General features: G+C 42.3%; 1 protein-coding gene across 5 annotated transcripts in view; it reads right to left on the bottom strand.

Moving 5' to 3' along the window:
* phf20.S (PHD finger protein 20 S homeolog) overlaps positions 1–10,186 on the bottom strand; it is a 45,449-nt gene extending 35,263 nt beyond the window's left edge. For 3 of the 5 annotated variants that reach the window (XM_041578985.1, XM_018238429.2, XM_018238433.2), the window contains exon 1: positions 9,505–9,784. In XM_041578985.1, coding sequence (XP_041434919.1) covers positions 9,505–9,545 — 41 coding nt within the window. In that variant the 5' untranslated portion in view covers positions 9,546–9,784. Of the gene's footprint in view, positions 1–9,504; positions 9,785–9,932 lie in introns of those variants that run through there. The other 2 variants (XM_041578986.1, XM_018238428.2) reach the window with 2 other exon arrangements.
* Between the last annotated feature and the right edge of the window lie 6,499 nt (positions 10,187–16,685).

Raw genomic sequence — 16,685 nt, 5'->3', positions numbered from 1 at the left:
CCGTATGGAGGGGGCGGGGCCCGGCTGCACATCCAGCGCCAGGGCCCGCCCCCCTCTAGTTACGCCACCATTTTGCCCCTTGAACCTGAGCTAGCAGCAGCCAATTTCTCATATCGCCCTGAATCTGTACCTGTGCCAGCAGCAGCCGCCAAAAAAAACACAATAGCCCCCAAATATGTACATGTGCAGCAGCAGCCAAAAATCCATCATATTGCCCCCAAATACTGTATATATCTTTGCCAGCAGCAGCCAAAAATCCATCTGTTTACCGGTGCAGGCAAAAGCCAAGATATTGCCCAGCCAATGCCTCATAATGCCCCGAAACTGTACCTATGCCAGCAGCTGCCAAGAGGAAGATGGGGAGTGCTTCTGCCTGCGGTACGAATTATGGGCAAGAGGGGGTTGGAACAGGTGGTTTATAAAATTGATTAAAAATCAGGGTTCAAAAAGAAAAAAAGATTCCCCTGAAAAATATGACCCCCCTCCCCCCCATGATTGCGCCCTAGGCGGGTGCCTACTCTGGCTTCCCCTAGTTCCGGCCCTGCCCACCAGCCCACTAAATACTGACTTTCTATGGCACCTTATAGCAGCCCCTCTGGCATTTGCCAGAACACACAGATTGCCAGTCCGGGCTTGCCATACAGCTTGTGCACAGTGCTGCACTCAGACCCATGTGGAACAGGGCAGACTGCTAGGGAGCCATGATTTCATTCAATCAACCCTTCACACTGCTGCATCAGAACTAACTTAACAAAAAAAGTCCAGAATGAGAGCAGCATTAAACTTGTGTCAATACCAAAGGAGAGGCTGAGGAGAAGGAGCAATAATTAAGCTCAATGCCAGTGATGGCCCCATGAGGAAGCATTAGAGGCATGTGGGGCACCGGTCTCGAACTCTGGGAATGGAATATGCATTGTCCCTGCACCAAGCCACACACGGAGATATTGAACAAAGGGAAGAGGGAGTGGATGGGCTGATACCTACTAATGGGTTCATCAGAAATAGACTATAGGGAAACTCTCTAAAATACTGTTGGTGTGAATTCCTGCTACGGTAAGCCAGAGAGAAAATAACTCATACCATGTATATGTGTATTTTACATCCTCTGATTTTAAGTTTTCCCTCATTTTAGGTGTGTGTGTGTGTGAAGTTTTCCCTCATTTTACGTGTGTGTGTGTGTGTGTGAAGTTTTCCCTCATTTTATGTGTGTGCGTGTGTGCGAGAGCGAGCTAGGTGAAAAAGAATGAAATATTTATTGTGACACTGCATGTGTGCCAATTGTCTGGGGGATAGCAAACTGACTTACCATTATCACTGGTTGCTGCCGCAGACAGCCATCAGCATATGCTATTCAGCAACCTGCAAAGCAAGATCACTTCCCTCAGTCTACTGGAAAACAGCATGAAGCTCTACTGACAGATTTATTCAATGTAAAAGCAGCCTTGAAACGCAGCTCTGTTCCAGTACAAGCCAGTGACATTTAGAGGGTGTGTACTTCTTTAAAGGAACAGTTCAGCGTGAAAATAGATAGGCTGTGCAAAATAAATAACATTTCTAATATAGTTAGTTAGGCAAAAATGTAATGTATAAAGACTGGAGTGACTGGATGTCTAACATAATAGCCAGAACACTACTTCCTGCTTTTCAGCTCTATAACTCTGAGTTAGTCAGCGACTTGAAGGGGGGCCACATGGTACATTTCTGTTCAGTGAGTTTGCAATTGATCCTCAGCATTCAGCTCAGATTCAAAAGCAACAAATATGACCCATGTGGCTCCCCCTCAAGTCTCTGATTACTGTTACTACTTGGTAACCAGGGTAGCCAGTCAGTGGAAGCCAAGAGAGCTGAAAAGCAGGAAGTAGTGTTGTAGCTGTTATATTACACATCCAGTCACTCCAGCCTTTATACATTACATTTTTGTAACTATATTAGAAACATTTTTTATTTTGCACAGCCTATTTACCCAGTTTTTTTTTTTTATACTGAACAATTCCTTTAACATTTTGCTACTGGTTTTTACAGTGGTGTTTTTTTTACCCAGTTTTTATTTTTATACTGAACAATTCCTTTAAAATTTTGCTACTGGTTTTTACAGTGGTTTCCATCAAACAGGGGCCACGACAGTGAGATAAATGGATGAGAGTCACTGTAAAAGCCCCCATACACGGGCCGATAAAAGCAGACTGAGTCGGCAGCTTATTAGCCCATGTGTGGGGGCCATACGATGGGCATCCCCGATCGATATGCCGATCGGGCAGGATAAAAAATCCCGTCGGATCGCGGACGCATCTTTTCGTTGATACAGTCCCACGATCAGACCAGCCGTTAGGCCTACATTCTGATATGATCGTTGGGCCCTAGGGCCCATGACAGGATCAGCCCCGATATCGCCCATTTCAATGTGGGCATATTGGGATGAGAGCCGCTCGTTTGGCGACCAACAAATGAGCGGATCTCCCTGTGTATGGCAACCTTAAAATAAAGTGGACCTGTCTTCAAGACACAAAAATCTGAATAATAAAAGTTCTTTTCAAATTAAGCATGAAATCCAATTTCTATTTTATAATAAAGCATTTGTAGCTGTTGTAAGCTTATTTAAAAATCTCAGCTGTCAATCAAATATTGTCCACTCCTCTATGCCCTTGGTATAGAGGCGGGCCAGACAATTACTTTCACTTTCCATTCAGCACTTCCTAGATGTCACTGCTCTCCCCACATTCCCCCGTTCTCTTTACCATTTAATTGTGTAACCAGGGCATGGGGATGGACATCAGGTCCCCCATTCTGGTGCACAAACAAGATTTTGAGATGATACAAGGCTTGTCTTAATAACAGTGTCCACAAAATGGCTCCTGCCTGCTTGCTATAATTTTGAAATCTCAGACTGAAGGAAGTTTATAATTTATATAGTGTAATTAAAGTTAATTTTGCTTGACTAATATGATAAAATAGGATTTTGAAATTTTTTTTGGGTGACGGGTCCCCTTAAAGCCTTTACCAGTCTGAAACATTTGTATAAAAAAAGATTTTTAAGGATTATTTTATCATGGGCAGTTAAAAAAAATGGAGCAAGATTATGACTTGTGCTGCATGCATGTAGCACTGTTCCCAGGGGTTTAATTATACAGGACACATGCCCTGCAAACACTGACACAAGACACAGCCCAGTTTGGCACACGAGGAGCCCAGGGCACGGATTGATCATCAGTATCTTTAAAGGGGTGGTTCACCTTCAAACTAACTTTTAGCATGATGTATAGAGTTATATTCGGAGACAATTTGCAAATGTTTTTTATTATCTGTGGCTTTTGAGCTATTTAGCAGCTCTCTGGTTTGTAATTTCAACAATTTGGATGCTATGGTCCAAATTATGAGACTGAAATATGAATAGGAGAGGCCTGAATAGAAAGATGAAAAAAAAATTTAAACCCCATGTCCCACTGAGACACATTCACTTACATTGAGAAGGATAAACAGCAGCATGCCAGAAAGCATTTCTCTCCTAAAGTGCAGGCACAAGTCACATGACAATAAATGTGTAGCCTTAGAGAGCTGCCCCTGGTCATGTGACTTGTGCCTGCACTTTAGGAGAGAAATGCTTTCTGGCATGCTGCTGTTTATCCTTCTCAATGTAACTGAATGTGTCTCAGTGGGACATGGGGTTTTACTATTGAGTGCTGTTCTTAGATCTACCAGGCAGCTGTTATCTTGTGTTAGGGAGCTGTTATCTTGTGTTAGGGAGCTGTTATCTTGTGTTAGGGAGCTGCTATCTGGTTACCTTTCCATTGTTCTTTTGTTTGGCTGCTGGGGGGGGGATGGGAGGGGGTGATATCACTCCAACTTGCAGTACAGCAGTAGAGTGATTGGAGTTTATCAGAGCACAAGTCACATGACCAGGGGCAGCTGGGAAATTGACAATATGTCTAGCCCCATGTCAGATTTCAAAATTGAATATAAGAAAATCTGTTTGCTCTTTTGAAAAATGGATTTCAGTGCAGAATTCTGCTGGAGCAGCACTATTAACCGATTCATTTTGGAAAAATGTTTTTTCCCATGACAGTATCTCTTTAACAGTGTCAACAAAATGGCTGCTGCCTGCTTGCTGTGATTGTGCATTCCAAGACTGAAGGCAACAAAGATTTAAATAATTTATATGGTGTAAGTAAAGTTTATTTTGCTTAAACACAATAGATACAAATTTGGAACTATTTTTTAGGGTCCCCTTTAAATTGACCTACACCACTAGCAGGTTTGGCTTAGAAATAGCTAAAATGTCTTTTTGGGGGGGTTGTATTTACAGGGTTTCTTTCAACTGATTCATAGGCCTAATATTTGCACTTCCTTTCACCTGGAAACACCCTTCATTGGTCACCACAAAAAGAAAATCTCATGGGCAGGGCTATGGTCCTTTTTAATGTATGTATACAATAAATAGATGGTTGAATTTATGATTTTTAGGCTTTCCTTTTTATTTATATGAAGAATGTTTTGAGGTGGAAGGCAGCTCAAATATGAACTCTTAGTTTGTATGGTGTAGTGTTATTTACAGGTCTCTCAGCATTCACCTGGTCTCACGGATTAAATTTGGCCTCCTAGAGAACAAAGTGATTCAGTATTGGGTGAAAATGATCCAGTCCTAGATTTTCTTTAATCCGACATCTCTCTTCATACCAAATGGTAACAAAGGTCTCAAATAAGGCCCAGAGTGTATCACTCTTGTGACATGGGTTTGGGTTGACATCTTGGCTTACAGCTGAGTGTGCCGTGATACTGGTCCTAAGTCAGCAGGAAAAAAAATAGAGGCCACCGACTGATTAGAATTGTATTGAATTTGTTAACCTTCAAACAACTAGGTGTTTCCAGATAGATCACCAGAAATTACGACTTTTTCAAATTACTTTCTATTTTCTATGTGTCACCGTTTTTCTGATATTGAAGTGTAAAGTGTAATTTTTCACCTTCTAAAGCAGCTCTGGGAGGTGGGTCGCCGACCCTGTAAACTGTTCTAAATTGATACATTTAGTTGATACATTTCTTATCTTTGTCCCTCCTGAGCAGAATCCCTGGGTTTTATTACAGGCAGCTGTTAGAATTGATACAACAGTTGCTAATACTCCAGAGATGCTGCTGAGAAATGTGTCAACTAAATGTTGCAAAACTAACAGATTAGAGTCTGCGCCTGAATTAGTGAGCTGCCAGACTCAGACACCAGAGACAATCAACTTTAAACTTAGATTTTGGAAAAACAGTAAAAAATAAATAATGGAAGGTAATTTAAAAAAGTTTTTTCTGGGGAACAATCTGAAAATAAGAACTGAAAAAAAGTGTTTGGAAGGTGAACAACCCCTTTAAAGTTACTTGTACAGTCTCATGGTCTGGTGGTGCATGCGCCAATTCTATTCAAGTCGAGTGACTGGAATTCCTTACAAAAAAAAGGGGAAACTAATGCGATAATGAAAATTTAATATAAGCTTCATCATACTGAAATAAAAAACTTTCTCAATACAATCAATTAAAAATGCTGCATTGTTTCTGAAATAATCAAGTTTATGTTCACTGTCTCAGCATCTGTTTCTCTTCATTCCGTCTTCATGTAGCAGTTGGGTGTCAAATATTCATTGATCGTTAGATCCAATATATCTTATAGGCAGCTCCTTTTCTAACAGATGTATTACAGTTCACTCAAATAACTGATTCCAGTACAAACAAAATCTAACAAAATAACTGCCTTTTGCACAAATTCTGCATGTGTAGAGACCAGATTTCTGGTGATTTTAATAGTGACCTCTAATATATTTTCTAGGCAAAATGAGCCCCCCTATAAGATATATTGGATCTAACTGTCAGTGATAATCTGACACCCAACTGCTTGAAGAGAGAATGAAAAGTAGGGATGCACCGAATCCACTTTTTTGGATTCGGCCAAACCCCCGAATCCTTCAAGAAGGATTCGGCCGAATACCGATCTGAATACGAACCCTAATTTGCATATGCAAATTAAGTTGTGGGAAGGGGAAAACATTTTTTACTTCCTTGTTTTCTGACAAAAAGTCACGCAATTCCCCTCCCTGCCCCTAATTTGCATATGCAAATTAGGATTCGGATTCGGTTCGGCCGGGCAGAAGGATTCGGCCGAATCCGAATCCTGCTGAAAAAGGCCGAATCCCGAACCGAATCCTGGATTCGGTGCATCCCTAATGAAAAGAAACAGATGCTGAGAGTGATATTGTCAGTGATCAGTTTACAGGCCAAAAATCCAATGTTCAAATAAAATGTCCAACTTCCAACTATCCCAAATGTTGTCTGGGATGCTAAAAGTTATGTCATAGCAGCTGGTGGGTCAAGAATTAGAGGAGCCTATTCTCCATTGCCCATGGACTTTGGAGAACACTGGACGATGCCTCGGATATAAAAGCACTGCAGCAGAAAATAACATCCAGTGTCCTTTAGGTGTTCTATAGAAATATACAGTACACCAGAAATAAAGACAGCTTTTTTTACTGTTTTACTAAAATTCAAGTGTAAACAGTAATGTTACTGTCTCTGGTATTTCAGTCTGGCAGTTCAGTAATCTATGAACTGCAATTTGCTGCATTAGTTGATACATTTCTCAGCAGCATCTGAGGAAATAAATTATAACATTTGTCTTTAAAGGAAACTCTGGTATCTTGCTCAGCAGTAGGGATGGGCAAATTTGACCCGTTTCGTCAAAAATATCGCCACCGGCGAATTGTTGCCGACGCCCATTAAAGTCTATTTCTGGTTTACTTTAACAAACCAGTTACACTTTAAAAAAGTGTTTGGAAGGTGAACAAACACTAAGACCTGAATATATGAGGAACTTTTTCATGAAAGCCATATTAGAGTTAAAGGAGACACGTGATTGCGGTGAGACACGGGAGATTAAAATCAGTGTGTCCATTACACAAATGCCATGGGGCAACAAAAAATATCATCACTTCAACTTCTGTGATCACTTGTAGAGCTGGGTGATCCAAACAACCCGGCTCCGCTGCAGCCATGCTCAACAGTGCCAAGGGGGGGAAGCGCATGCGGGAAATGCGGGAAGGGGCAAACATTTATTTTGTAAAATGAAACATAGCTGATCTATTAGACACAACATGACAAATATTTATCAGGAATTACCCATTACAGAACCTACAGGGTTTTAAGCACCCAAACAAAGGTAATAAAAATCCAGTCAACCTCCAATCCCATTTATAACTTGTCCCCCAAACAGCACTGAATGTATAATCGCCAGATCCATGATAAAACCATTATACAAACCAGCTAAACCCCCCCCCCCATATCCTGACAGAAAACAGTAACTGGTGCAGAGAAACAACTACAGCTCTCTGCCGCTGAACTGTAACTACAATACACAATCTTTGGTTGTTAGAAGATGGTGTTAGTTGAAGTCCAACAACATATGGTGTCTCCTCTTTTATTGATATCATGTCAAGAATTACACAGAGCTTTGCAGTGGGATTATTCAATATCTACATTTGCTGCTGCCCCACAAAGTTTAGGATGTAAGCTCCGTATGACATTTGCACCCTCCACCAGTTGCTAGTTTACCCATGTGTTATAACAGAGCACTGTAAGAAACATACAGACACAGACAGAACATACTGGTAGGCTGTCACGTCACATTCCCTGTCTCATATATATTTGTGCTACAATGGACTTTTTCTTTTCCTTCCTCATTCAAGTTCGGCTGTGTGGACAGTGGTTTGGTTGCCCCTGATTGTACCCCCCTGCAGACAGCTGTGCCTGGCCCAGATTGGCTACGCATCCTTTGGGTGGGTTCAAATCCTGGAAATGACCACTGTTTACAAAGTTCACCAACGGGTTGCGTCACACAGCCACAAAACATGGCTCGGCTTCCCCTCCCCGTCTACTGATTTGTATTCAGTGCAGCAAAGTCCCATAAGCACCAATTTAAAGGGACAGCTTTATATACAGGGTCAACATTAGAGATTATGGGGTCACACGCATAGCCAGAAGGCTGAGTCCCGGACCTGAGGGTGGCGGGGGGAGGAAATAAAAGTCTGGGATAGCCAACATGTCATCATCTAACTAGTATTGAACTGAAACTCTCAGGAATCCAACTAAGCCGATCTGTTTGTGAGATACTGTGATTATACATTAAAGGGATACTGACATGGGAATAAAAAAATGTTCAAAACGAAACAGTTAATAGTGCTGCTCCAGCAGAATTCTGCACTGAAATCCATTTCTCAAAAGAGCAAATAGATTTTTTTATATTCATTTTTGAAATTTGACATGGGGCTAGACATTTTGTCAATTTCCCAGCTGCCCCCAGTCATGTGACTTGTGCTCTGATAAACTTCAATCACTCTTTACTGCTGTACTGCAAGTTGGAGTGATATCACCCGACTCCCCCCCCCCCCCCAGCAGCCAAACAAAAGAACAATGGGAAGGTAACCAGATAACAGCTCCCTAACACAAGATAAAAGCTGCCTGGTAGATGTAAGAGCAACACTCAATAGTAAAAACCCATGTCTCACTGAGACACATTCAGTTACATTGAGAAGGAAAAACAGCAGCCTGCCAGAAAGCATTTCTCTCCTAAAGTGCAGGCACAAGTCACATGACCAGGGGCAGCTGGGAAATTGACAAAATGTCTAGCCCCATGTCAGATTTCAAAATTGAATATAAAAAAATCGGTTTGCTCTTTTGAGAAATGGATTTCAGTGCAGAATTCTGCTGGAGCAGCATTATTAACTGATGCGTTTTGGAAAAAAACATGTTTTCCGATGACAGGATCCCTTTAAATTGTATAATGCTTTGCGGGTCTGGACTGAGAATTAAAATAGGCCCTGGCATTTCAGGTACATAGAGGCCCAAACAGCTCCCCACCAGCGCACTAAATACTGACTTTCTATGGGACCTTATAGCAGCAGCCCCTCTCGCATTTGCCAGAACCCACAGATTGCTTTGTAAACATAGCTAACAATTAGAATTAAATTGTACTTTTTTCCAGAGAGGGTTCTTCTGAGACACTGTGGCATCCTAAACCCTGGGGCCCCCATTCCCTTAAAGGGGTGGTTCACCTTTCAGTTAACTTTAAGTATGATATAGAATGGCCAATTCCAAGCAACTTTATTATTTATTTTTTATAGTTTTTTATTTATTTGCTTTGTTCTTCCAACTCTTTCCAGCTTACATATAGGGGGGTCACTGACCCCATATGAAAACAAATGGTCTGTAAAGCTAAAAATGTACTGCTACTTTTTATTACTCATCTTTCTATTCAGGCCCTCTCCTATTCATATTCCAGTTTCTTATACAAATCAATGCATGGTTGCTAGGTTAATTAGGACCCTAGCAACCAGCATGCTGAAACTGCAGACTGGAGAGTTGCCGAATAAAAAGCAAAATAACGCAAAAAAAAAAAAAACAAATAAAACATTAAACCAATTGCAATTTGGAATATCACTCACTAAATCATATTAAAAAAATGAACTAAAGGTGAACTACCCGTTTAATTGCACATAACGAAAGACCTGTATCCCCCACATGCACAACGTTGCGACCGCGTTTCCTTCAGACAGCAGCTTCTTTTTAAAGGGACTTCACAAAGCATGGCAAGAACCGCCCCAAGCGATGATAGGTTCAAGCAGCCGTCTGTCAATCGATCTAAGCCAGTGATTGGGTACATCGCCTCTCCATCACTATTAGGCAGGGAAAAGACCGGCCGCTGCAGGCCTGCCTTCCCCACTCAGCAACCTTTATCGTCACCCTCCCAAACCTTAAAAATAATATAAAGTAACTGGTGGCGACTACACGGGGCGCCCCCTACTTATAAGGATGGAGGGCCCCGCCCACATGACCATTTGTTCTACCCAGCAACCGGCACCCCAAGCATCCCGCCCCGTGTCACCAGCAGAATAGAGAGCACGCAATACCTGAGCTCTGTCACTCGCTGGCTGCTCCTTGCTTAGTCCTTAGTAATTTGTAGGCCCTTTCCACGTCCTGGTGTGTCAGTGAGCTCTTTTACTCACATATAATCCATTATCCTCCCTCGCAAGAACATGCACCACCACCTCCTTCTTTTTCACACTGCGCGGCATGGCAAGGCGCGCCCCCGACCCAAGAACACTTAAAGAGAGTGAGAGCACGCGCCGATGACACGGACGCGCACTCGCAGAAGAGAGGGGATGCCTCTACGGGGCGGGGCTTTGTGCGCCCGCACGCGCGGTGGGTGGGGAAATTCTATTTGCCCCGCTCGCCCCACAAGGAGACTAGCAGGGAAGGGATTGGTCAGCGCAGTCAGCTGATGAATGAATTTGGCGCGGTTTTTTTTATGAGCTCCGCCTCAAACCTTCCTGAGAGCGAATTGGTTGTGGCGCATGAGGGAACAGGATCTGCTGACTCACTGTAAACTTTGTGACAAGCAGAGTGTGTGTGTCTCAAAAGGCAGCAGAATAGAAATTTATGGAAAACGATTTAGACTGGGTTGACTTTCAAGGGGGGCACTCTAATGCAGGCCCGGACTGGCAATCTGTGGGTTCTGGCAATTGCCAGAGGGGCTGCTATAAGGTCCCATAGAAAGTTGCTTTTTAGTGGGCTGCTGAGGGCTGTTTCGGCCTCCGTGTGCCTGTAATGCCAGGGCCTATTTTTATTCTCAGTCCGGACCTGCTCTAATGTCTGAAAACACCAATTTTAACACCTGCGGTGCGCTTGAAGATGAGGTTAATAGGGATCGCCGCTTGTTTAAAAAAAATTTCACTTCCCCACTCTGCAGCTTTTGGTAATGGAGTACTCCCGCTCCAAATCTATAGAAATCTGTAGTAAAGAATAAAAACGCAAAGAGACAAGCAGGGTCGGACTGGGCCGGTGGGGCACCGGGAAAAACCCGGTGGGCCCCCTGCTCCTGTGGCCCCGCCGGGCCCATGTCCGCACCCACATGTGGCTATTAATGCAGCGACCCCCTTTATCGGAGGTCGCAGAAGAAAACTGTGCTTGCGCATGCACACAACTTGCTGAGACTGCAGACTGGAGAGCTGATGAATAAAATGCAAAATAACTCAAAAACCCCAAATAATAAAAAACGGTGCGTGAGCAGACGCACCAGACGCCGGCACTGCACGGGGGGTCCGGAGGGGGCCCCTGGGGCAGTAGCCCCGGTGGGCCCCGGGCCCCCCAGTCCGACACTGTAGAGAAGGGCTCTAAGTGCAGTATTTAGTTAAAGTACAACATATCCCTGCATAAAAAGTTAAACTCACAAGATAAAAAAAATTGTGATCACAAATTTTTGTTCTTCTTCTTGTATCTTAGTTTCTTATCTCTCCGTGTGTTTAGTGCTCAGAACCAGTCCTGTGCCAGCAATCGCTCCCCCTGTGGTCCGGATTTCGAGCTCTCTCAATTCACACTTGTTCTTGGAGCAGGGAAACGGACTCCTCACTTTTATCCAACACATTTTGCGGACTCTGATCTGTTTTCTCTTCACCCAGTGGCAGACATCTAAGCATCAATTAACAAGTTCTAGATGTTTTGCTGTATAAAACTGGCCATAGATGTGCAGCGTTTTGCCTTGTATCCGACAAACGTCGTACTTTGCAATCTTCTGACCTGCCGCCAACCATTCAGATTAAATGAAGTAGTAAAAGGACAAATCAGACGATGTTCTGGCCGTGACAGAAATACTACGAAAGTTATGTCCGACAGTCTAGTGACAGTCACCCATTTATATTGTCACATAGGAAATACATGCAGAGATATTCTCATTAGCCGACAAATCTTTTAACCTGTCCAATGCTAAACGACTGATCGCCATGGTAATAAAAATGTCAGGACTAGGGATGGGCGAATATGACCTGTTTAGTTTTGCCAAAAATTTGCCGCTGGCAAAATGTCGCCGACGCCCATTAAAGTCTATGCGCGTCAAAAAAATTTTGGAACGTGGCGCCCTTCCCACATGGTCCACACATGGTCCGGAAATTGTACGAACCTTCAATTTGTACGGTGGTATCTTTGCGTCTTTGGCCAGCGTAAAGTCATACTGACACTAAAAAACTACTTTATAAAATATGAATGTACTTTAAAAGTTACCTTGCTGATGGGGTAAGACCTGTTTATATACCCTTTTTGTATCTGGTCCCGTGTGTGGGGAGATCGGGTTAACTGTACCGGCTCCAAGGTTTAAACGAGGGGTCCGGGGCATGTAGCACCCAGACCAAAATGTGCTTACAACACGTGGACCCTTATGACTATTTAAAATGATAGTCTTATCTCATCCTGTCTATTTAAATTAATAATGATGTGAAGCCCGGGAGTAGTGCAGGACATATATATTTGGTGGCATCAGTATCTCTCAAAGTCATGTCCAACCTCTGCCCCTCAGGTGGTGTTGTACTGAAATGTTCATCATCATGTCAACAGCCTTAAAATAAATGCTCGCCGAATGTGGAATAAAGCATCAGGTACCTGTATTTTTCTTTAAATTGAATGGGATTGTAAACCTCTACATATGTACTGTCCAGGTACTTCTAAATGTAGTCCAAATATCACTGCTGTACTTTTATATTTATACAGTCCTTGTGGGAATGAAAGGTAAGGCATAACTCCATCCTTTCAGGCCAAGTCGGCAGGCTTTTAGTCTTTTAGTGTCAGTATCACTTTAAGTGGGCTGGTGGGGCTGTTTGGGACTCTTTGTACTAGGAATGCCAGGGCCTATTAGGAATCCCAGTCCACCTATTTATTCATGAGTGGCAGCAGCCATTATTGCTTTTAATAAACAGCGACCTCTGCTGGGGAAATTTTTATGAAACCTGGTATAGTGTTAGCTTTGATTTAGCAGACCAAAAAGTCTCAACTTAGGACAAATGTGACTCCTTTTATATTTGTACCGATCTTGCTTTATGAGCTCCTGCACTAGCAGTGCCTTAAGAGAACAGGGTTGTGCTTCAGAGGGCAGCCAATGGCTGCCTATATAGAAAAAAATGATCTTTTTCTATTTCCCAGCACGGTGCTGGACGCTTAATGCAAAATCTGGTGATGGAGGTGAGGAAGAATGGGGGTAACCTTCTCTTGCCTGTCTGGAGCATGTCCATATAGTGTCAGATTTGGTAGAGGGGCGTTTGCTTAGGGCTGGCACAGGACAATAAATGACTGAAAGGCACTTTTGCTTGCCTGGCATTCTCAGGGGACCCTCGTTGAAACAGTCTACTACAACTTTATATATTATTATATAAAAAATTATATTCACCCTGTTCCATTTCCAACATTTTTCAGATACATCTGGAAACATCTTAGAAAGCTATAGGAGTGTTTAACTCCATGCTGCAGCTCACTTGTATGTATTTTACTAGTGTTATATCTTATACCACTTCAGATTCTAATGCAGTTGCTGTTTTTTTCTGCAATTGCGCTCTCTGCACTAGAAGAGCAGAAAGTCTGATTGCCGCCCCTGGTAACCAGTGAGTTTCTCAACTTGCCTCATGGCAGCAGCACCCTGGGGTGCAGAAGAGGTATATGCCTAATGCTCCCATACTACTACACCTAGTTCTGGCCCTGCTGCAGCCTTGTACAATAAGTGGGTGAATACTTATCATGCTGTGTAAAACATTAGAGGAAAACAGCACCAGTGCTGTTGCCCATAGCAACTAATGAGATCTTTGCTCTTGTAGGTGATTGTTCTCTCTCTGCAATCTAATTTCAGATTGGTTGCTATGGGCAACATCACTGGTGATGTTTTTCTCCAGTGCTTTAAACAGCATGATAAATAGGCTCCTTTATACAAGAAAACATACAAGACAACCAATAATCAATACAAGAGGTAAAGAAAGAACTGTTCTCTCCATACCCTATAGCTTTGTAGGGCTAGCTCCAGTGGCTGCAAATCTGCATGTTTTGTTATTTATAGTAAATTCTAATGAATTACATACTGAACATAAGTAAACTTAACTGACAAACAAAATCACAAAGTGAAAACAGGTTTTGTAGGATTTTATCGCTATGTGTGTATCATACTTGCCAACATTTTGAGAAAAGAAAAGAAAGAAAGAGGGACAAAAAGATTTGGCGAGCATAGCGCGGTGGAAAAAAAAGCAACACACCCATTTTCATGGCCACATCCCCTAATCACCATGTTTATTTGACAACATTTGGCAGGTTATGAAAGTTTGAACATATTTACGTGGTTTTTATGTGTTATTACAGTTTTGCTAATGAAGGGGAATTGCCCTTTAAGCTGCAAGTCACAGTTTCCCCTGCTTATCTTAAATTGTTACAATTGTGTCTTAGCTTATCTTAAATTGTTATAATTGTTTCTTTGCTTATCTTACATTGTTACAAAAGTATCCAAGTGCACCTGCCACCATTCTGGGCTCTTTTTTGTAAACTTTTTCTGGCTGTTCAGTGCAGGAGATCAAAGAGAAAGTCAGGATTTCAGTAACAATCCAGGACTGTAGGCTGAGCTGTCAAAATCGGGATTGTCCCGCGAAAAACGGGACAGTTTGGAAGTATGGTATGGCCAGCTTAGCTGGAAACACTTGTTACTTAAAGGAGTTAAAATTAAGTAAGCTTTTTCAGAAAGGTCTATATAAATATACCAGTAAAATCCCAAAGTAATGCTGCTCTGAATCCTCTGTCAAAAGAAACACTGCATTTCTTTCCTTCTATTGTGTACTCATGGGCTTCTGTATCAGACTTTCTGTTTTCATCTTAAACCTCCAGGGCTAGGGCTTGAGCATGCTCAGTTTGCGCCTCTCTCCACCTCCCCTCCCTGCTGTAATCTGAGCCCAGAGCTAAGAGAGTGAGTGAGCAGGGAGAGACTCAGGCAGGAAGTGATGTCATACCAAACAAATATGGCAGCTGCTATCCTAAACATATAGGGAGAGCTTCAAGAGCTGTTTACTCAGGAATGGTTAAGCATTCTGCATTATAGCTTGCACTATTGTGGCTAATCTATTGGCAATAAACCGCTTCGGTAGCTTTCCTTCTCCTTTAACCCAGAATTACCTCACTATCAGGGGCTGACTGGGTTTAAGCCAATGTCTCTCTCTTCGTTACTTCTGTATCTGAGACACACAGTGGCTGGGCAGCATTTGTGTATTTTATCCTGCTCACAGGAAATAAATAGCTTACCATGATAATAGCTTGAACTGACTTATCAGCAGGCCTCACAGGGATTGTTAACCATAACTTTTTTTTCAGTTTATTATGGGGTTGTTGAAATCAAGCCCTGAATCCAGCCAGTTCTGTATCCTGTTAATTTTCTAAATCCTGGATACTGTTTGCTGCACCGTTTCCTGATTCATTGCCATTCACTTCAGCCAGGCTCTTAGATACGTCTGAATCCAAATCCTGCTGTAAAAGGTTCGGATTTGGCTGAATCTCAAATTGATTGTGGAGTCCCTTATAAAGAAGTAGCCCAGCTCATGCAGCTCAGCCACTGGCCCAGGGTATTAAGTCATCTGACCTTTCCCTTTCTTTTAAGTCAATTACAGTCATCTGGCACACTATTTAGGATTTATTTCAGGACTTCAGCTAATGGCAGATGGGTAGTTTTCCTTGTAATTAATTGTGGCACACAATCTCTAAAGCAGTGATCCCCAACCAGTAGCTCTTGAGCAACATGTTGCTCTCCAACCCCTTGGATGTTGCTCTCAGGGTTCTCAAACCAGGTGCTTATTTTTGAATTCCAGGCTTGAAAGCAAGTTTTAATTGCATAAGAACTAAGTATAGTACCAAGTAGAGCCTCTTGTAGGCGGTCAGTCCACATAGGGGCTACCAAATGGGCAATCACAGCCCTTATTTTGCACCCCAAGGGACTTTTTCATGCTTGTGTTGCTCCCCAACTCTTTTTACATTTGAATGTGGCTCATGTGTAAAAAAGGTTGGGGACCCCTGCTCTAAAGTATGCTGAAGGCAGCGGATCAGCTTTTCTCCGCAGGTGTAGAAACTCCATCATAGTAAACAACCTATTTGCACTTAGCCTTACAGCAGCTGAAGGACAACTGACAATAATGTAAAAAACACACACACCCAAAGGAATATATTCTAAAGGAAATCAGTATATATCACAAAATGATTTTAATAAGGTATACAGCCAAGATATATTATGCAGTACATACCACTGTTTACATCTACCTACCAGATCCATACCCTGTAGTTAATGTTGTGACCTTGGACCAAAGGGAGACCTGCCGTCTGGCACTTCCCAAACTGTTTCTTTTATAGGGAGGAAGCAGATATATTATCTACAACAAAGAATGTCCGTTTCATTTATGAGATTATTGTCAGTGTTGAAAAGAACTGATGCTAATGTTGTATGTAGCCACGAGTTAGTTCAGCACTATATCAACAGAGGGAAAACAGCAGGCACGCTTTATGAGAGGCAGCCAAGATATGAAGAAAATTAGTGTTCATTTTTTTTCTGGGGGCAGGGAGAATTAGAGCTTGGAGGGAGTTTGAGCTTTTTTCGTGTTGTAGAACAGGTTTTATTGAAGTTTAGCAACCCAGATATTTTTATGCAGTGTACAACAAAAAGGGGTTTGCTTTAATTGCATTCAAGAACATTTTGTCCCAAATTTGTTAATTAGCAATTCCTTTATGTTTACTCTATGAAGCAATATGGTAAGAATCTAAAATAATTACAAAATTGTTCTGTATAGGGCCAGTTTGGAACAATCTGTTGCCATTGGGGAGGGGGTTAA

The sequence above is a fragment of the Xenopus laevis genome, chromosome 9_10S, assembly GCF_017654675.1.
Source record: "Xenopus laevis strain J_2021 chromosome 9_10S, Xenopus_laevis_v10.1, whole genome shotgun sequence".
NCBI lineage: Eukaryota > Metazoa > Chordata > Amphibia > Anura > Pipidae > Xenopus > Xenopus laevis.
This window is presented reverse-complemented; position numbering and strand designations above follow the sequence as displayed.